This window comes from Dasypus novemcinctus, chromosome 17, assembly GCF_030445035.2.
Source record: "Dasypus novemcinctus isolate mDasNov1 chromosome 17, mDasNov1.1.hap2, whole genome shotgun sequence".
Classification (NCBI taxonomy): Eukaryota; Metazoa; Chordata; class Mammalia; order Cingulata; family Dasypodidae; genus Dasypus; species Dasypus novemcinctus.
The window spans coordinates 83,233,763-83,254,924 of record NC_080689.1 but is presented as its reverse complement, the minus strand read 5'-3'; the positions used below and the strand labels follow the sequence as shown (position 1 = coordinate 83,254,924).

Sequence of the window (21,162 nt, the reverse complement as noted above, 5' to 3'; positions counted from 1 at the left end):
ACATTGGAGTTGTCTTGCATGACATTGCAATGACAGATACAGGCCATTGGATATTTTGTCATAATCTACAAAATTGTGCAGGACAGAATGTAGACTATATCGTAAAATGTAGTCCATGGTCAATAGCTGTGCTTCAACATGGGTTTGTCAATTTTAACAAATGTAACACAGTAATGAAGGATGTTGATAATGAGTGAAAGTGTCGGAGGGGTAGGGAGTGCGGCATATGAGAATCCCTTGGATGTACCATTTTTGTATTCTAAAGCTTCTTTAATATATATATATATATATTTTTTTTTAAAGAAATATATATATATTTCCAAAATATATCTATGGAAAAACAAAAACTAGCCATAGAGGCACTCTCACCATTCCTGCCATCCCCATACTAGTTCAAGATGTGTGGCAAGCAAAGGCAATTTGAGAATAACTGTGGGAGAAAAGGAAGAAGGAAGATGGTAAACAGTCATTAGGATGTTACAAAGCTTCTGCTTAAAGAATAACCCCAAGCAGAGTGAAATAATAAAATATGTATCTGGAATTTCAGATCATAGCTTATCGGGGAAGTATTTCACACTATGTACAAATTTTAAGGGTTGGTTAGTTATAAAGGAACAGAATGTCGACAGCAAAAATAGTGGATTTGGGGAGTCCCGGAGTCAAGCCATCCACAAAAGCAACAAAGAAAATGACAAAAATAGCAGAATAAAATTGTTATGAATTCTGGAATCTAACCAAAATCATACAGCAAGAAGGGGAACTTTGAATCAGGTGAGGGAAAGAGAAAAAAATAAATAAATAAAGCAGGTGAAACTTGTCAGAGAGGTTTGGGTTATTTTCCTTTACTCTGGTCCCATTCTGCTCACCACCTTGGTATGGCTTTGCAGACAACAGCCTGAATTTCTGTTACAATAACCTATACCAGAGGGAGCAGAAAGGACCTTTTTCAGAGAGGCTTCTGGTTGACTGTTTTACTTGGATGGCAAATCCATGGAGGTCCTTCTCCAAGGACCTGCATATATTTCACCTAAGGGAACTCTGGGTGCTCAGGTGGTTACCCGAGAGGTATTCACCCAAAACATTTAAGACAAATAGACTAGTTGATGCCACATGGCTCACAGGAATACACTGGGGCAGCAAAACACTAAGACGAATGTTTCGGAGGAAGGCTGAGGAATGAGGTGCTTTGGCTAATAAGATCCTTGAAAAGCTGCAATATATTCCTGGTTATGTACAATCTATGTATATAGAAGGACTGGGTGCATTTATAAAAAGGACCTGAGAACAACCTAAGCACTCATTTCTGGTTTACTATTAAGATTTGTACCAACAGGACATGTGGAGTTGTGGAGTCATAAACTGAGTGTTGAAGCCATGTTGCAGTGTATACATACCACATATCTGCAAGGACTTTTAAATTTATTGTTGATTTTAGGCATATGTGGAAATTTCTGTCCATTTACTGTCTGGCCAGTAAGCTACCGGGACAAGAGATTTTAGTGACTATCCATGACAAATTGTACTGACTTCACACAATTAGTGCCAAGAAGTGACCAAACGAAGAAAAACAACAAGCAGTCACAACAAACCCTGGATGCAGGAAAATCTGATTTTCAGACTGGCCACCTTAAAATAGTCAAAAGATCCAGTTTTATGGGCATGGAGTGTACCAAGAACGAATGTCCCACACACAAGAGAAAAGACAATTAATGGAAAATATCCTTCAGTTATAAAACAGAGTTATACATTACAGATTTTTAATATGCTCAATGATAAAAGGAGAATATGAGGATGGTGTCTCAGTAAGCAGAGAATATCAGTAAAGAGGTAAAAATGTAAAATCAACTGAAATAGAAATTCTGGGGCTGAAAAGTTCAGTCACCGATATGAGAACTTCTCTAGAGGTTGTCAACATTCGTCTCCCTGACTGAAGACCTGAGCCACTCTTTGAGCAGCCTGGTATGTACAACTTCCCCAAATCCTTCTTCAACTAAATTGTGTCCATTCTGTAAGATGTGTCAATGAAACTTTCTCTTTTTCATGTGAATTTAACTGGTCACTATGTTGAGTAAATTCTCATACCCTTGTTCATGCTTAACTCAATGTAGATCCTATGATTTAGGGTATATAGAGCAGGGGACATGGTGAGTTATTTATTCTTCCAGAGGGCACTCTTTCCTTCTGAGAACCCAAGACTGCACCCAGCCTACATGAAAATTCCCCAAAGGAAGGACACAGTACTGTTCTCAGAGATATTTTACATCTTTGCCTCTGAGTTCCCATGAGAATTTCAGGAAAATGATGGCAGCCATTAAGAGGGAGAATTAGAACCCCTTTTTCTGTGAGCCCCAATATTCCTCAGAGTATCCCAGAAATTCCTACATATCTAAAGCAGCCAGATCCATAACAAAGCCCTCCTCCTGTTCTATAAATTAATCAATCCCAATCTCACCATAGAGAAAGTTGTTTGTTTTGCATCCTCTAGCCACTTGCTGATGCCATATAAATTGGAGCATCTGTTTTTCCATTTTTGTAAAAAAGAAAAAAAAAAAGTCAGTTGGGATGTTTATAACTATAATACTGAACCTGTAGTTCCCTGTGGGTAGTATTGGTATTAGAACAATATTTAGTCTTACCATCCATGAACAATGGATGTCTTGCCATTTGTTTAAGTCTTCTTCAGTTTCATTCAGGTATGACTGCTCTTGTTCAAGTGCTTTACACTTTCAATAAATTCATTCCTAAATATTTTATTCATTAGAGGGTAACTGAATGGATTTTTAAAAAAAAATCCATCTTAGACTTTTTTTTTTACCATACTATATAAACAGAACTGACATTTGTGTGTTTTATCTCATACAATGCAAGTTTGCTTAATGTCTGTATTTGTTCCAGTAGTATTTTTGAGGGTTCTTTGGGAATATCTATTAAAAGATTATGTCATCCGTGTATCAGAATAGCTTCCTTCTTCAGTTCCGTTTTTCTTGCCCAATTCCTCTGGCTAGAACTTCCAGTATAATGCTGCATAGCAGTGATGAAAGTGAGCAAATTTATCTTGTTGTCATGGCAAAAACTTTCAGTATTTCACAATTGAATATAATGTTTGCAGTGGACCATATGGACGCAGGTGTGAAGAGAATGGAATGACTTCCACAAATGACCCTCCACTCAGTGAACCGCAGAAAGTCCCCAGTTTATAGGAAGGCTGTGCGCACACTTCAGAAATCCTGGAATGTGAGTTAATTGTAGGAAACCTACATTTTTATGGTTTTGAAGAACGTAATTCTTAATAATGTAAAAGTGTCCCACTTTCATAATAAGATCATGGTAGAATATGTCTGAAATGTCTTTTATGTATTCTTAAATTTTAAAATTCAGTAAACCATATCAAGCAAATTTTTTCTTTCTAGAAGTTATTTATAAAACATTACTTTTAATGAAGGAGAGACAAGTATTAAGGACATCCTTGGAGACCATGGGAAATAGAACTATTACATTGGGGGATGCTGATGTATGTGTCTGATGATAAGTATATACCATATGGTGGTAATATTGCAGACCTGATATGAATGACAATGAACCTATGTCATTGTGACTCTAAAGCAGCAGCATTTTTTTTTAATTCACTGAATATGAACTGCCACTGCTAACACCAAATATGTATGAATATTGATTTAAAACTGGGGAGGAAATTAATAATTCTGAATTCAAATGACTGAAATATGGAGTATAAAAACAAAGAAATTTCCATGTAAAATAAATATAAGTAGCTAAAATATAAATGATTATAGAAATAAAACAGATAAATAGGCAACTATAATTCAGAAATGAAATACAACGCAAGATATCTAATGGAAAATCCCTTACAGATAATTAATTTTCAACCTATATGGGCATTTATAGAAAACGACTAGATTTTGGCAACGTCAGGTAAAAGATGTTTCACTTCAGGTAAAGAGTATATATGAAAAGGAATATTCACTAGTCAGATGAAGAAAGAAAATGATAGGTGCAATAGAGGTGATGAGAGTAAAGTCCCATGTTTAAGAGAGGTAGAATTGAAGCATCTGGAAATACCAGGAAGAAAGATTTTGTACTTTAAAAAATTTCATAAAAAAATCTAGGAAGACACACTTATCTCTGTTCCTGGGAAAGCTAATTTGAATTGCACTTCTATAATTTTTTCTAATTATATGAATACGAAGAAAAAAATCACATTATTTTCATGTAACAAAGTAATTTAGGGAGAAACGGAATACAGAGTAGCCACAACAAATGCATGAAAGGCCTTCTTCATTATGTATATTATGTCCTGAAAAATGCTTTCTCAAAAGTAAATAAAAGGCATTTAGAAAATGAGATAATACATAAGATGTCATAAATTAAAAATAGAAAATCAAACAATGATTGGGATGACATCAGAAAATAAGAAAAATATCAGTTCAAAATTGAATTGTAATGCATAATAAATAGAATGACCAGAAATGGTTAAGTGGAAAGCAAAAGGAAAAGCAGATAGTGTTTAAAAGAAATTTTGTGGAGAATGTAAAAGATTTGGGGAAAAAAAGTAAAAGAATGACAAATGGCATAGTTGGTCTAATACCTGAACACTGGAGTGTCTCGAAATCCAAAAGCAAATCCAAATCCAAAGCAAATCCAAAAGCAAAGACTTGAAAGAAATGCCAAAAAATTACAATTTGTTTATTTTTTTCCCTCTGGAAGGAAATTCTTTGAAGCTGCGTGTCAGAAGTGCATGCTGTGCACTGACTTGGAAGGACTAAAAGCAAGGGATATTCTAGGAAAATTAACCAGGTTAACCAAAATGTGAAAACATTTACACTCACTCATATTATGTGAAGGAATTAGAATCTCATCAGTGTTTTGGAGAACAAGATTTTGTGCCAGATGCAAATGGGGTAACATTTGTGGAATGAAATGTGAATCATGGTTTTATACACAGCAACACTGCAATGTAAGTGAAAAAGGCCCTGAAATTCAAGTTATCCTGCTAGACCAAGATGAGCATTTTTGGCATGACCCATACCAGGTGACTGAACATAGTTCAGTAAATGAAATTTTAAAAACCCATTGACAGGAGGGCTTATGATAAGCTGTCAGTTTCCAGTTATTTTTTCAACAAACACTCAATGAGGATTCCATGAGTGAGTGTTTCACCTTGGTGGGAGCCAATACGGAGACCAGATATTATAATTCATATAGCTCTAGCATTGCTTAGGGTACTTATCAGTATATTTATTTATTACATAAAGAATAAGAAATATAAGTAGTAAAGGTACAAAAGTTGTTTCATATGGCATATAACATTAAAAGTAAAACTTATTTCTAAGACTTCGTCTAAGTCTTTGGATTAAAAACTAAAGTGCCACTTAGTTGTTCATTCATAGTGGAGTAAAAGGGTGAGCACATAAGTGTCGCCAAGCGCCATAAGATCTCCAGTTCTACTCAGCTTCAGGCTGAGGCCTCCAGCTCAGCATCCTTGTAGCAGTCAGTTGTAGGATCTGCAACACAAATACAGGATCTGGAATCACTGGGGAGGCACAGAGGTGGTAGGAGCCTAGGTTTCCCTGAGGTGGTTTGCAGGACTCAAAAGTTACCTCAGACCAACCCTGGAGAGGTGATCTTTGGTCCATGATATCCCACGAGCCAGATCCAGAGGGACTGAATTCCTACTGCTGCTGTCTGCATAGGGTGCTGTCTGTGACTAAGAGTGTCTCTAAATTTCCAGGCAATGGGCTGTGACCTGATTGCTAGATTGGGCACCTTTCAAGTGAATGTCTTCTGGAGAACGAAACTGATGCAGAAGAAAAGGTGGGCTCAAGTCCTCTAGAAAGAAAAGGCAGAGTCCCATCTCCCTGGGCCAGGTGAGGGGCAGGAATTCTGAAGGGAGAGGCGTGGAAGTGATAACCTTGCTCCCTCCACCCTGGTCCTCAACAGCATCCAGTGGTGAAAGCCTCAGATTAAAAAGGGACCGATTCCTGGAGCTCTTTCCCTATTTAACAGTTTCATTCTAAATCAAACACTGAGCTTGCTGGGCAACCCATTTTAATATAAAGTGACTGTGATGCCAAAATCATATAGTTTCTTACATTAAGATATTCCAACATGTAAGTATTACAAAACGCTCATCATAATCTAACAAGAGTTATTACTTAAACAATATAAAATAAATAAGGGGACTTAAGTAACATGCAGTCCTCTCTGATTTTCTCATTCCTAGCAAGCCCTGCAGGGAGATTTCCTTTGTGCTTTGTGTTTGTTTGAATTCTACATACATGAATAAATTCTAAAGAAGTACAGCTTGAGAAAATGAGTGTGAGCTGAAGTGGGACGAGGAAGGAAACTACAGAGGCTTAGGACCCCAAGGCTTGGGCAGCTGTGACTCAGGTCCCACTGAGGTAGAAAACAGGGCCTCAGTAGCTACCCTGTTTGCCTGAGAGTGACCCCACTGTTCTGGGTTCTGGATTGAATAATGGGCAGCCATAAACTCATGCTTTCATCCTCACCTGCACACCTTTGGATGTGAACTCATCTGTGAATAGGGTCGTCAGAGATCTTACTAGTGAAGGGGAGGCCAACCTGCATCTGGGTGACCTTAATCCTATACGCTTGGAGTCCTTCCAAAGAGAGGAAGACTAGACAAATTCAGAGCAGGAGCACCGGGAGACAGATGAAGACAGATGATCAGGTGATGGAAGCAGAGGTTGAGTTATGTGTTGCTGGCAGCATCAGGGAAAGCATCATCATGCTGACACCTAGATTTTGCTTCTAATCTCCTAAACTGACTGTCAATTCCTGTGTTTACCCCAGTTAATCACTGGTATCAGATAAAGCAGCCCTGGCAACCTAACACAGGCCAATTCACCCTTTCCCTGTGAGAACTGGTGGCACTCTAGGTCACTCCACAGTGTACACCACACTCAGTAAGAAAGACAGGAGGATTTGGCAGGCCTTAGGTGGACTGGGAGGGCAAACTTTGGTTCTGAAGAGGGCTAGAGCCCTCTCCTACAAATTAAGGAGCCAAGGGAAGGCATAGCTGATCAGCTTTAGGGCTTACATGGAAAGCACTTCTACTCATGGGGAGAGATTCTCAGGGCACCCTTCACTTGCCTGTGCTCATTTTCCCCCTCAGATTCCTATCTCCGCCTCCATATTCACACACAGTTGCAGGCACTCCAGCAAGCTCCTCATGAACGCTGAATTTCCTGAAGTGGCAAAGAAAGTTAGTGCATGTGGACTTGTTTCCCTTCCCTCTTCATCCTACCCACTACTCCACACTAACATCTCTTCTTCCTCTTCTTCCTCTTCTTCATCTCTTTTTACATCATTGATTCCTTCTGTGCATTCCCGGAAAAGAAGGTCGATGTAAACAGACTCCTCCTCCTCAACGAGTGTAGACAGCTGCAGGGTAGAGAACACACTTGCTTTTCCAGAGCCATATGTGGAGGAACACGGCAGTGAAGGGAGAGTCCATCCCAGAACAAACTTCCCAGGGGCCAACCCCACATGATGTGGGCCAATGCTTCAGACTTCAGCACAACTTCTCGCCTGGGCCATTCAGGGACACACCAGTTGATTTATGGTGCATAGTAGGGTTGGAAATCCATGCAATGTTGAAATACAGTAGGTGAAGAAGGTGGAGAAACATCTTAAAAACATTGTCAATTGTATAACCTCACCTTCCTGGAGGCTACCAGGGCCTTTGAGATGACAATTGTAAAAGGAGGGGGAAAGAGAAGAGCTACAAAGAAATGCTTACAAAGAAGAAACAGGAAGATTTTAAAATTAGGCAAGAAGAGGAAATAAATTACATGCATATTGCCATTCTCTACGTCTGACTCTTCTGAGTCCGAGAAAAACGCCTCTGAGTGAATCATTGCGGTGACTGTGATAGGGTGACCTTGCAAAAGGAAAGGAGAAAGTTAGGGTTCAGGGGAGAATTAGAGCCCCTATTGTCTTTGTCATACCGTGACCTGAGCTTGGCACCCAATTCTGTCTGTATCACCCCAACTTTCTTTGGGCCTCGATAACGTCTCCTGTGCCCTGTGTGGTTGGCCTAATGTCAACAGGGTCCGTTTACCAGACCTCATATACTATAATTCTGGGGAGGAATGCCCATTTCCTCCTTGTCCTCAAAGAAGGCAGGCATCTTCTCTATGTCTTGCTAAGCATGATGTTGATTTCCTTTCCATCATCTTGCCTCAGAAACTCCCTGCCTCTCCTCTCTCCCAATACTGCTTATTTCCTTTATTCCTGTCTTCCATTCACATTGTTTTTCCTTATGAGAACACAGGGGAATGATCAAGTGTACCATGCCACCCTCTCCAATCAATGGATTGGCCAATTACCAATTCCAGATGCAACACTCAGGATCTGGAGTTGAATCAGATCTTGTGGAAGAGAGCTACCACCAACCCCCAAAAGCAAGTGATTTTTGAAGTGTCTGGTATGGCTTTAGGTGTGATGCAAACATTCTGTCCTCTCAACATCTCCATAGGTTCCAAAAAAAGCGATTTAGAGAGGATTAACAGGAAATTAGACATAAAGTAACTTGTCCACGTTCCCTTATCTTGCAGGTGTGTTAATAGCCTTGTGTAGAATGTGTGGCCATTTAAATGAATTGAGCCTTCTAGGTTTCATCAAGCCTTCTTGGGCCTGAGTACCTTGGGTGCTTTGAGAAGCCTGCAGAAAGGCACAGGGAGAGAAATGAATATTGCTTGAGAAACAGGGCACTGCTGACCATAGCACTGAACTCAAAGAGCAGGAGGAAACCTGTGGCCCTGCTGCCAAGAGGCTCTGATTTGGGCATACTCAATTCCAGAGCACCAGCCCCGTAGGACTGTGAGAGCCAGTGTGTGAAACAAGTCAGCGGCCCATTCATACAAGTCCTCAGAAAGCCTGCTGGGCTTTGAAAGCTCTTCTGGGGCAACTGGATTCAAACCATTCTCAGACGTAATTAAATTTAGGTTTCCAAACTACACTGGCATTTTGGATTTGGGTAGGAAGTGCAAAATAGTAGTGAGTTCAAGAATGTGCTTTAGCCACACCTCTCAAGGACACAGGTACATGCTAAGCCCAGAGAAAATGTTCTTCATGGCTTCCAACCCATGGTTAACCTTTAAAGCAGGATCCGCAGTAAGGATGGAACATGAAGAAAGTTAAAACTAGATCTAAAAGTGCACGGGATGAGGCCCTACTTCTCAGGTGCCATCTGGCACTAGCTAAAAACACTTTGTCCCAGGTCCAGGTGAGAACCTGAGAGATTGTGTCCCAACAGACCCACTCCATTGAAGTTCAACACTTAAATCCAAACCACGATTTCTTGTATCGGTTACTATGGGATGCTAAGCAAAGGAAACCAAAGTTTTGTTGTCAGACTGTTGAGAAGACATGAAAAAACTAACCCATGGGAAGTTAATTTTTTAAAAAATACATGGAAAGTTCATTTAACACACAACACACACAAAGCTCACGGTCATTATATCTCCTACTTTTATGTTATTGAAAACGAAAAGATGAAAGCAGGCCCTCATAAATATTTCCTAAACTTTCTAATATGCCCCCCTCCATAGACTCCAAGGCACCAGGTATAACTACTGATCTTGGTATCTTCTCCATTGGATCCTTCCTCGAGAATTGTAACCTACCTGGATTGTCGTCTTCGTCATCGCTGCTAGTGGAGTCATACTTGCAGTCCGCAAGCCAGTCTTCAGGAAAACAAAGATCCGCAGGAACGTTATTAAGGATTGGGCCACTCGCATCCCTCCCTTCTTCCTTGAGATCTCTCTCTGGCTACCGTAGGAAAACCCAGCTCTCTGCCCTGGGTTCTAAGACCTTCCTGGGCCCCTCTGGAGCCTGAGGCCTTAGCAAGAAAGTGCAAAGTGCTTGCAAGTGAGGGAGAGGAGGGGAAGGTATCAGCTCTCAACTTCTCACTCCCTTATTTAGCTGGAAAATAGAGCACTGACCCTCCAATCTTGTCACCCTGAAATTATGACTCTTTGGACATGCTCTGTCTTAGATGAGTTCAAAGCACAGACCTAGTGCTAGACTCTGGGTTGCTGCCTTGGGGAGCATTTTGTGAGGATGCACAGGTTCCCTTCTGCATCATCCCTACCACAGCTACCAGCACAAATGGGTATTGGGCTTTAGCAAAACTGCAAAAACTAGAATCTGCTCTAGATGCCCTGGCTGTGTGAACTAAAATGACAAATGTTGACAAATTCATAGCAGAACTTTAGAGACTCTGCCAGGCAGAAGAGACTTGAAGAAAATGTGTGGATTAGGAGTCAAAGCACCTAAAATCTCAAGTTCTTTGGACTGTATTCATTAAATGTCCAGTTCTGAAGACTTTTCTTCACCTTCTCAAAACTGCCCTGTCTCATACGTTAATGAATGGACATGTATGTCTGCCTTTCTTTCATCCTGACCATTCAAGGTGCTATGAGGTATAAGTAAAGCCTTATAAAGCTTATTATTAAGCCAAGACATATTATTACATCCCAGAAAAAGGGTCCTGTACCACATTTCTGTCCCTGTAGAGCTTCATGAAAATTTTCTTTGATGTTGATGGATTATTCTTGAGTTATTGAGGTATACTTGACATATTGTAAGCCACACTACATATTGTAAGCCACACTAACGTAGTACATAATTTGATAATATTTGACATATATATTTATCCATGAAGAGATACTGATGGGATTTATTACAAAGAAAGTTGACACTAGTCGTTGTGCTGTTTGGTGTGTGAAAAATCCAGAAAACTCATTAAAGACTCACATTTGTACACATGCCCATTGAGAATCAAAACATGTATTCTGAGAATCACATCACAAACATACACATGTAAACACACACCACTTCCATGCAGACAAACACATGCCAACTAATCAGTACTCAACTTCTTAAGAAAGACAACCCTAGTTCTTACCTGGAATATCCATTTCATTCACCACACCCAAATCCTTATTCCCTCAAGGAGGTTGTCATCAGGAACCTCTTTAAACTCAATCGACAAGGAAGATTCATGTTTTTCAATATCTGGACTTTTTCTCAGCAAGTGTAGGATTTCAGAATACTTACCATTGTTGCTTGCTCTTGGGACTGGCTGCAATTTTACAGAGAAGATAATGCCGTAAGGATCAGAACTTAATCTATAGTGCTACAAGAGGCTTGTGTCCTCTTGGTGACTTAAGAATACAAGAGGGAAAGAAGGAAGTTAAGGAAAACCAAAAGCAGGTGTAAAGCATGAACAGTCCTGGATGATGCAGTTTTCAAGTCCATTTTGATTACTAAGTACAAAATTCTTAATTCCAGGTGAAAAAATTTCTGCTAAAGAATGTCCTCCTGCCATATAGTTTATAACCTGATGCTGCCATTTATGATTGCCCCCTTCAAACTGGGATTAGCTCCTAATACATGCCCACTGAACACTGACGCACCAAGCATTTGAACCTCTCATCTATATTGTACGTGGTCAAATTTTCGTAACTGAATTGGATTAGAAATGAAAGAAGCCAAGAATGCAGTGGTTCTATCTCAGATAAAGAAAGTTGGCCTTACCTTGGTGTAAGTAAATGGAGTGTGCTCTATTGCCTGGGCACTCAGAAGTTCCTCCAGGAGGCCCTCCGGGAGAGCTAGGAGAACAGAGGAATAGCATCAGTACATTGGGGTAGTTGCTCTGGATTTAGTCATGAAGCATTGCTTGACTTGGAGGAGGGATTAGAATAACAAGGAGGCAGGTATTCAGCAAGCCTAAGTGAGCTGCTAAGGAGTGGAAGGAGGGCAACAGGGAGGAGCAGCAATACAAAGGGAAGCAGTCCTTGGCACTGTAGCTAAAGACATCCCAAAGCACCATAAAAGGAACCTGTAAAGGTACTAAAAAAGAGGATGTTGTTCAATGACAGTTTCTTACCGCTCCTCCTGCCCATTTTCAAGCCCAATGTTATTGTTGAACTTTGAACATTTAAATACTTGTAAAATGTGCAACTATCATGGGATATGAACAAAAACCCAACCCACCCAAGGGGAACACAACTGCTGAAAGTACTGTACAATGTGGACATTTTTCTTCCTCTAAAACAGAAGGACCCCTCTATTTCTTATGCCCACATGGAAGGTAAAATCAGGATGCTTTCCACAGTAAAGAAAGCATGAAACCCCTAGTTTAAATCATCCAGATGTTTTTAAAAAAGAAGTAAAGTGATACCAAAATACATACCGTTTTCACTTACTCCTGAAGCCACCTACAATTAGAGAAATGAAAACCCTCTGAGGACTGGAGCAGGCTGTATAGTGTTTGTACAGTTGGTTTACTCTCTTGCTGCCTTTAGAAAACTAGATGGGAAACGGGTTGAGATGAAGGCCCAAAAAGTAATTGTAACAGACACTTGTGGAAAGGCATAGCATTTCCTGTTTTATGCATCTCTCCCATCTATTGAGGAGGAAACCTAGCCCTGTAATGTAGGGGGGACTCCTTGAAGTTCCTCTTGAAGCAGAGATGTTAGTAAAAGGTTCCAAATGAACACTCTCCTGACTAAGGAAATCATAGACGTCACCTATAATTATTTGGTCTGATTTTCATATCTGAACTCAATTGGCAAATAAAACAAAGAAAAAAAAAAAAACAAACCAAAAAAACTTAAAATCAGCAATTTGACAACAGAGAAAGAACGGGTGACCATACCTTGGAATTTGATGGAACCTCCTCATCTTCCCTCTCACTGGGGGACTCATCCAGCAGGCCCTTAGGGGTTCCTGGGAGGGCACAGAGTAAATGTCAATACATTGGGTGGTGTTCATGGGTTACTCAGGGACCTACCCTGACACTGCAGGGGGCAAGAAAATAGGGACCTGAGGGGTAATAAGTCTGTAAAAATATGTTGCTGGGCCATCCTCCTTGGTGGAAGAAGGATGGTAAAGGAGAAGAGGAACAGGAAAAAAATGAGAAATGAAAACTTTTTGTCTGTGTACCTAAAGGTATCCAAATTCAACATGATATATTCAATCTAAAAATAGTATTAAACAGATGGTATTACTTACAGAGCTCCATCACTTTTCCTTCCTGTTTTTTTAATAGTTGTGTTTTTATTATTTTCTTTAAGATTTACTTTTTATTTCTCTCCCCTTCCTCTCCCCCCCCCCATTGTCTGCTTTCTGTGTCCATTCACTGTGTGTTATTCTGTGTCCACTTATATTCTTGTCAGCATCACTGGGAACCTGTGTCTCTTTTTGTTGCGTCATCTTGTTGCGTCAGCTGTCCGTGTGTGTGGCGCCACTCCTGGGCAGGCTGCGCTTTCTTCATGCTGGGAGGCTCTCCTTATGGGGCACACTCCTTGTGTGTGGGGCTCCCCTATGTGGGAGACAACCCTGCATGGCACTGCACTCCTTGTGCGCATCAACACTGCGCGTGGGCCAGCTCATCACATGGGTCAGGAGGCCCTGGGTGTGAACCCTGGAACTCCCATGTGGTAGGTGGACGCTCTGTCCGTTGAGACAAAATCTGCTTCCCCCTTCCTGTTTTGAATCTAGACAAGTTGTCAATGCCCTTTTGAACTTTCCAAGGTCATTTCCATCTCCACTAATGCAAAGTGCTCCTACTACAACACTAATCTGTTGTGTAGTGTTTTATTTATTCATTTATTGGTTGACTGGATTTAATTCTAGACAAGGTATTCTTTTGTATTGAGTCACTAACAGGTGTCATAAAGATAATATTTATAGGGTTTGTCATAGTACTCATGGACTACCATTTAAAAGTATCCAATGTTCACCATATGATATTTTTCCTTCATCTTCCTTTTCATTACCATGTTTTTGTATTCATTGCGTGATGTGCCTCTCCATGATTATATGAGCCATCCCACAGTGGGAGAGTTAGGATCGATTGAAGGTTGAGCATGAATCTCTGTGCTAGCTATAAGGGAAACTTGAAATAAGAATGATGAACATGAACCTAATGGCTAAGAGGGAATTTGAGTTCTTACTCATTACTCTTCCTCAAATGAGCAGCTCACAGAATGATCTTTTTTTTTTTTTTTTTTTTAATGGCTTATGGTGATAACGTTATTAAATAGATGAAAATATCTCTCCAATCCCTGTCTGTCTGCTCGGGCCATGTGCTGAGCTGTGACCCAGTACTGGCAGCGATTGGCAAGCTTGTCCCACTGAAACCTCACGAGTCTGAGAGTCTGTGAGTTTACCAGCAACATGTGGGGCTCTCTATGTGTTTTTCACACTAATAACTGTGAATAAGTATCTTGTAAAATGCACCTGCTAACCTGTGTTATGTGACCCCTGTGAATATCTAATACACGAGTGTCATGTTTAGGAAATGCCATGGGCACCTACATATATATAGGCAGTGGAAATTCCTTCATTGTCACTAGTGACCCATACCTGTGATTAGGTAATATTCAGTAGTTCAGAGTAGTAGTATAGGGGTTACATGCCTCAGTCCAAATCTCGTCTCTACAACTTAGGAATTTGAAATCTCGGGTCATTAACTTATGCCCCTCAGAACCTGGCTGTAAGGGATAGGGAGAGTTTACATAATTCCAGGACTGATTCTAGTGAGATGTTCACAGGTTATTATATGCAATATGTGCTGTGGTGATGTGATGGTGTTTTAGAAAGGTTTCAATGACAGTTGTCCTGTGTATGTTGGACCCTTCACTTAGGGAAACACACAGCAATGCCCCAACACACACCTTCTCAATCCCTCCAATAGGCTTCGCTCATACACACTCCATGACTGCCATAGACACAAATCCATTCAAGTGAAGTGAATACATCTACTGAGAGAACAATAGAGCATGACCACATTCCTTATCAGGAGGAATTAATGTTTAATGTTTAACCATACCTCAAAAAATCCCACCAGTAACTGGAACCACCCTGGCTTTCCAGGCAAACCTAGGATCAATGCCCTGCTTGTCTAATCCAAAATTACCTCAATTCAGCAATTCTAGATATGTACCTGTTTGACTTTCTCCTGGGGCCACCTGCAATCAGAGAAAACCTTATGAGGATCAGATCATGTTTCGGCTGTTTGCAAAGGATTTTTGCTTGATTTGCAGCATTAGAAATTCAGATGTGAAATAGGGGTCAAGCAAACCTGATGAGCAGGTGTAGCAGACACACCAAGAAAGGCATGAGATTTTCCTGGACGCACATTTGTTAAGTTCAATTTGGGCGGCGATTACAAATTCTTAATCGAAGGAGAAAAAAATTGTAGCTGAGCAAAAGCCTACTTTGTCAACTTCTGCTCCCCTTTGTGGTTGATCTCTTCAATGTTGGATCAGTTAGAAGAGCCCCCACATGATGCTTCCCACCCCAAGGAAATGTAATATTTCATCTAATATGTTCATGATTAAGTATCCTCATCTGATATCAATTACAATGGAAGAGACCAAAAAATCAACTTTAGATCAATGACTAGTAAGCTCACCTTGGCTTTAAATGGGACCTCTTCATCCTCTTGATCACTTGGAAGTGCCCCCATCAGTTGTTCCTGGTCTCCTAGGAATGACACAGAATGACTCATCACATTGGTGTGTTTCTCATAAATTTCAAAGTAAATTTACAGCCTTGGACAAGACTCTTAACTGTGTAGAGGAGGTAGTTTATCAAGCATGCTGAGAACTGCTGTGGGACCATCTTCCATCATGAAGGAAGGATGCAAAGAGAGCAGCCAGAAAGAAACAAATATATATCCCTAGCTCTGAAGCTAATATCAACCTAAACCTTCTGACCATACCCAGTGTACAAATGGCACTGAAAAACAGGCTATGATTCAATGCCTGAGTCCCACCATCCCTCCTCTTTATAGTACATCTCAGCTTAAGTGCCAGTATCTTCTGGACAACTGCAAATTAATTCCATCTCCACACCACATATATAGACACTGCATTTACCATTTGTTCTACGGAAATTTATCACTTGATTAGAAGCAAAGTATTCTGGTGGTCTGGATTCCATTCCATGTAATGCATTCTATTGCATTTATTCACTAACCCATTGGGATAAAGATAACATATCACAGAAGATTGGGAATACTAAAATCTTACATTTAAATAGCAACACTTATTAATCAGATGGTTTTACTTCCAGTCTTTCTCTCCCACACCAAGTGTGAGTAGCCATTGAAATACTGACCGTGCATCATTGGCCATCAAATGTGGGATAGCCATTATGTAGGGACATACAGATTGAGTGTCAACACCCACAAATGCAGCTCTTTAGGAACGTTTCCACAAGGGGTTTGGACACCAGGTTAAGAACCAAGATGTGTCTGCATTCTTATTTTTCAAAGACCATCTTGTGGGACTCGTGATTTGAGTGCCTATTGTGTCCTTTGGGATGATGCTGTCATATGTACTAAATTGTCTTCCCGATGCCTATCTGCTTCGGGTAAGTTCCTGAGCTGTGACCTCAATCCAGTTATCATGGATCACGTCATCCTATGTGATGCCTCATGACTCTCAGAATTTGGAGCTGCTCATTAGCATGTATGATTACTGTGTCCTTTGAGCACTAATAACTATATCAAAGTCTGTGGTAGCCAGCACAGGTACTTGGCCTAGGTCATGTGACCACTGAGGCTACTTTATAATGATGGGCAGTTTTGGTCTCTTTGTAGGCTCATGTAAATTCTGGTGTATGCACATATACAGGTGCTGTAACTCCCTTGTATGGTTTCTAGTAAGCAGATGGCTGCGTGGCAAGTTCAGGCCTGTAACTCAAAGTATTATGACATGTGACTAGGTTCCCATTTAGTACCATCCCATTAGCAGTGCAAGAGCTTGGGATGTTCACCTTTGCCCTCAGTTTTCCATCTGTGTTGTGGTCATAGAAAGCAAACCCCAGGTCCAGCTTTGGTGAGTGTGGAACAAGTTCATGTACATAGAACATGCAGTGGTGATGGGGTATATTTGAGAAAACTGTCCCTGTTGTCCCTGGTAATTGTCCAGTCTAAATGGGATATAACATCTGGGAAACTGCTCATGGTTGCCCCCATATGCACACACACAAAGTCAAAATTACACCACAGAAACTCACACTAGACCCCCCCAAACCCCCATGCATGCAAAGCCTGCACAACCTAAAGAGACCACAGACAAAACCACAGACTGTAGTAACAAGGGCAGATTCCCTTCAGAGAAACCATTTCATCGTCACCATGATGCTTTGTCCAGGATGTCCCCAGCTGAACGTTTTCTGGAAGTTCCTTATTTCACCTCTGTTTTACCCTCGGATGTGGGATTAGCACAGAATACCTACCGTTTTCACTTTCTCTGGAGTTCCCCTGGAATTGCAAAAAAGAAAACACTATGAGGATCCTATGATGTCGAGTAGCATCTTCTCAGGTATTGGTGATTTTATGAGAACTGATAGGAAGCATTCGTAAAGTCAAAGGCCCCGTAAATAAACATGGAAAATACATTAGGAATGGCTCAAGTGTTGCCTGATGGATATGACTTTCCAGACCATTTTGATGGGAGTTACAAAAGTTCAAATCCAAGCAGAATACTGGTGCTGAGGCACAAGCCCACTACCATATGCTATATAACCTGGTGCTTCAATTTCTAATGCCTTCTTTATCAGGGCTCTTTTGGTAAGAGAACCCTTCCAAATATCCTTTCCCCTGACCAGTGGGTGATATCTATAATTCACACCATCGTGTATTATGATATTTACTCAATTGAAAAGGACAAATAAGAGAAAGGAATATTTCTGTCTTAGACCAAAACAGATGACCTTACCTCAACATTAGGTGGAACCACTTCATCCTCCCTGTCACGAAGAGGGTCCTCCACCAGGTCTTCCAGGGGAGCTAGGGGGACACAGAGTAACAGTCAGTACAGTGGGGTGTGGCTGATATTATTCAGGGATCTTTGCCTGACCCAGACAGGGGCTTACAATGTGCAGGTCCGGGTGGTCAGGAAACATGGACTGTGGAGTTACCCAGACACACTTCATGGAAGAAGGAGACCAAAGAGAGGAAATCATGGGCATCAGAAATAGGACCCTTGGCTTTGTAGTTAAGGAGAGTCTAAATCAATGTGAAATAGCTCACGAACAAGTGGTACTAAAATGTACAATATGATACAGTGATATGGCTCCAACTCTTATCTGACCCATTCTGAAATCCAGCAAAATGGCTGGAAACTCATTGACATCATGAGCTACTGCTTCGCCCTCACAGATCTTTGTTGACTTTGAGTTTCTCATCTGTTCTACAGGATTTTTAAAAATTTTCAACAAGTTAACATCTACAAACATAAAATTTGCCAGTTTACTCATTTTTATCTATACAATTAATTTACTGTCATCAATTAATTACATGTCCAATGTTGTGTTACCATCCCATCAAACATTCAATTCCAAAATTTTCTCATTACCTGAAACAGAAACTGTAGCCATTAACCAATAAGCCTAATCTCCTATCTCCCTAGCCCCTGGTAATAAAGTCTAATCTCCTTTTCTTTCTCTGAGTTTTCTTTTTCTTATATTTCAAATAAGTACATCGATACACTGTCTTTCTTTCATATCTTCCTTATTTCCTCAGTATAGTGTTTTTAAGTATCATGCATATAGTAGGGTGCATCAGAACTTCTTTACTTTGTGTGGCCCATTCTATGGATATGCTTTTTTTCTTTTTTTTTCTTTTTTTTTTTTTTTTACTGATTCCCATTTTGATGGACACTTGGGTGGTTTGAAACTTTTGGCCATTCTGAATGCTGCTGCAAAAAACACTGAGTTTTCAAATACCTATTTGTGTCCCCCTTTTAAGTTAAATTCTTTTTATATATAGACCTAGTTGTTAGATTGCTGGCCCTATGGTAATCCTGTGTTTTTCTCAATGAGGGATTGCCAAACTATTTCCCAATGTGGCTGGCTGATCCATTTTACCTTCCTTCCACCAATGTATGGGCCTTCCAGTTGATTCACAGCCTCACTTATATTTGTTATTTTTCATTTTATTTTCTCTTAAAAACGTTAGCTACCCTACTGGATATAAGGGGCACCTCATCGTGGTTTTGACTGGCATTTCATTGAGGATTAATTATATTGAGTATCATTTCTTGTGCTTATTATCAATTTGCATATATTCTTTCAAGATACATCTACTCAAGACTCAGCTAGTTTCCAACCCAGGAGTCCACACTCCAAGTTTACCTGCTTTGCTTAACAACAGCCACATTATTTATGTATCATCTCCCTTTTGAATGAATCTGACAAAGCTGGCAAAGATCCCATTGTTGACAGCCTAAGTGTAATGCCTGTTCTTCTGAATGAATGAGTTCCCTGACTGTTAACAGAGACCCAGTCAAGTGAGATGAACAGCAATTACAAATGATAGTGGTCTTATTTATTATGAAGTCCTTTGTCCCAAAATGCATAAAAATATCACTTTGGATTATTTTTTACCTTAATTATAAGTGTCTCAATTGATATATTTGCCAAGTCATGGAATGAACCACAAGTTAACTTTGAACAGAGTTCTGAGTGAAGAATTAGGAGACCTTTATAGTGACCCCAATTTTGGCAGCATCTAAATGGGAATATGTTTCTTTGCTGTGCTGTATGTGTGTTTGTGTGGGGTGGAGTGGAGAAAGGAGGGATGGAGAAAGGATTGGGAGAGGACTGTTTAGAGAGGTATAATAAGACACTGACCAATATTTTATCAGGGAGTGCTCCTGTGCAGTGCCTACACGATGACTGAAACAGTGATTAAGGCATCTAGGAAACGGGTAATTTTCAAATGACACTTGAAGCAAATGACAAAATAATTTTATGTGTAAGACACTAAGTGTTTATCATAAAGTTCCAATTCTTTGAGTAATTCTCAAAGAAAGAAAAATGAAAAAGTATCAGAAGAAAATGTAAATACCAAAGCATCTGCAACAAAGTTTTCATGAACTCAAAAGGGGAAAAGAAATAAAATTAAACCTCCCCAGAAACATGAAACATTTTCCTAGCCAGAGAGCACATTGATGTAGAAATAGGCATGTAATACCATTCCCAAGCTCCCTTATCCAACCGGCTAGTGTCCCTGTAAAATGAGAAGGGACACAGAAAGAAACAGTAAAGGGAGAAGGCTATAGGAATGTGGAGGCAGAGGCTGGACTCATGCAGCTACATGCCATGGATCACCAAAGATTGCCATCCTCCACCAAAAGAGAGGGAAAGCCAAAGGAGAACTCTTCCCTTAGGGCCTCCAGAGGGAGCATGGTGCTGTGACACATTGATTCCAGACTTCTGCACTCCAGAGCTGTAGAAGAACACATTTCTAGGTCTTATTCTTTCTGTTTGCTATTATGTGGCCAAGATTTTGGTACTTTGTATGGCAGCCCTGCAAAATGAATATAGTACCCTTCATGATATGGAAGGCTCCATACAAATGACCATCACTGCTGATTCACAGCCAGTTTCTTTCAACTAATAATTGACACATGCAGGGACATGAGTGTTCTGCACATCTCAGGACGATCTCAATGACTGCCATAGAAAGCAGTGCTTCAAGCAGGGGTGCTGCTGTGGGCTCTAGAGACATCTGGACACTTTAGGCCTTTCAGCCAAACTCAGGAAATCGGCACCACATGGGTGGGCCTTACCTTAGAATATATGATAGCCAATCTCCCCGGTGTATCAGAGTTAGGCTCATTTGCTACACATGGTTTTTCTGCCCATATATTTGAACCTATACTTATCACTATATCCATTAGGTGTATGTCCCAGAGACTTAAATCTGCAGTGTGTTCATATGCCACTGGAGCCCTGAATCTCAGCAGGGTTGCAGCCAACACCTACTCTTCCAGTTCCTCAGATTCACCCAGGATAAGTAACAAAAGAAGGATGATGGACAACACCCATCCCAAAAGACAGAGAGTATCTAGCACTGCAAGCAACAGCGTTTCCTCCATCTACCCCATAGGACCTAAAACCCATCTTAATCAGAAGTAGCGTGGGCATAAACATTCCGAAATCCTCAAGATTGAGGAATGAACACACATAAGAGGAAAATGTAAATATGGACCAAAGTAGATTTATTATTACTCTAGGACTAGAAGTCCTTTCCACATTGATGGAAAGACAGTGATCACCGCAGTTTCTGTGGGGAAGCACAGGGAAGAATAGGTG

General features: G+C 40.4%; 1 protein-coding gene across 3 annotated transcripts in view; it reads right to left on the bottom strand.

Annotated features, from left to right (window-relative positions):
- Positions 1-5,232: 5,232 nt before the first annotated feature.
- LOC131274036 (protein IWS1 homolog) overlaps positions 5,233-21,162 on the bottom strand; it is a 97,023-nt gene continuing 81,093 nt past the window's right edge. For 2 of the 3 annotated variants that reach the window (XM_071208955.1, XM_058279058.1), the window contains exons 5-17: positions 17,781-17,851; positions 17,299-17,323; positions 15,467-15,537; positions 14,996-15,020; positions 12,704-12,774; positions 12,239-12,263; positions 11,581-11,654; positions 11,101-11,125; positions 9,666-9,725; positions 7,830-7,918; positions 7,301-7,419; positions 7,129-7,223; positions 5,233-5,519 (exon numbers count right to left, since the gene is read on the bottom strand). In XM_071208955.1, the coding sequence (XP_071065056.1) occupies positions 5,470-5,519; positions 7,129-7,223; positions 7,301-7,419; positions 7,830-7,918; positions 9,666-9,725; positions 11,101-11,125; positions 11,581-11,654; positions 12,239-12,263; positions 12,704-12,774; positions 14,996-15,020; positions 15,467-15,537; positions 17,299-17,323; positions 17,781-17,851 (800 nt within the window). In that variant the 3' untranslated portion in view covers positions 5,233-5,469. The remainder of the gene's footprint in view (positions 5,520-7,128; positions 7,224-7,300; positions 7,420-7,829; positions 7,919-9,665; positions 9,726-11,100; positions 11,126-11,580; positions 11,655-12,238; positions 12,264-12,703; positions 12,775-14,995; positions 15,021-15,466; positions 15,538-17,298; positions 17,324-17,780; positions 17,852-21,162) is intronic. The other variant, XM_071208956.1, reaches the window with a different exon arrangement.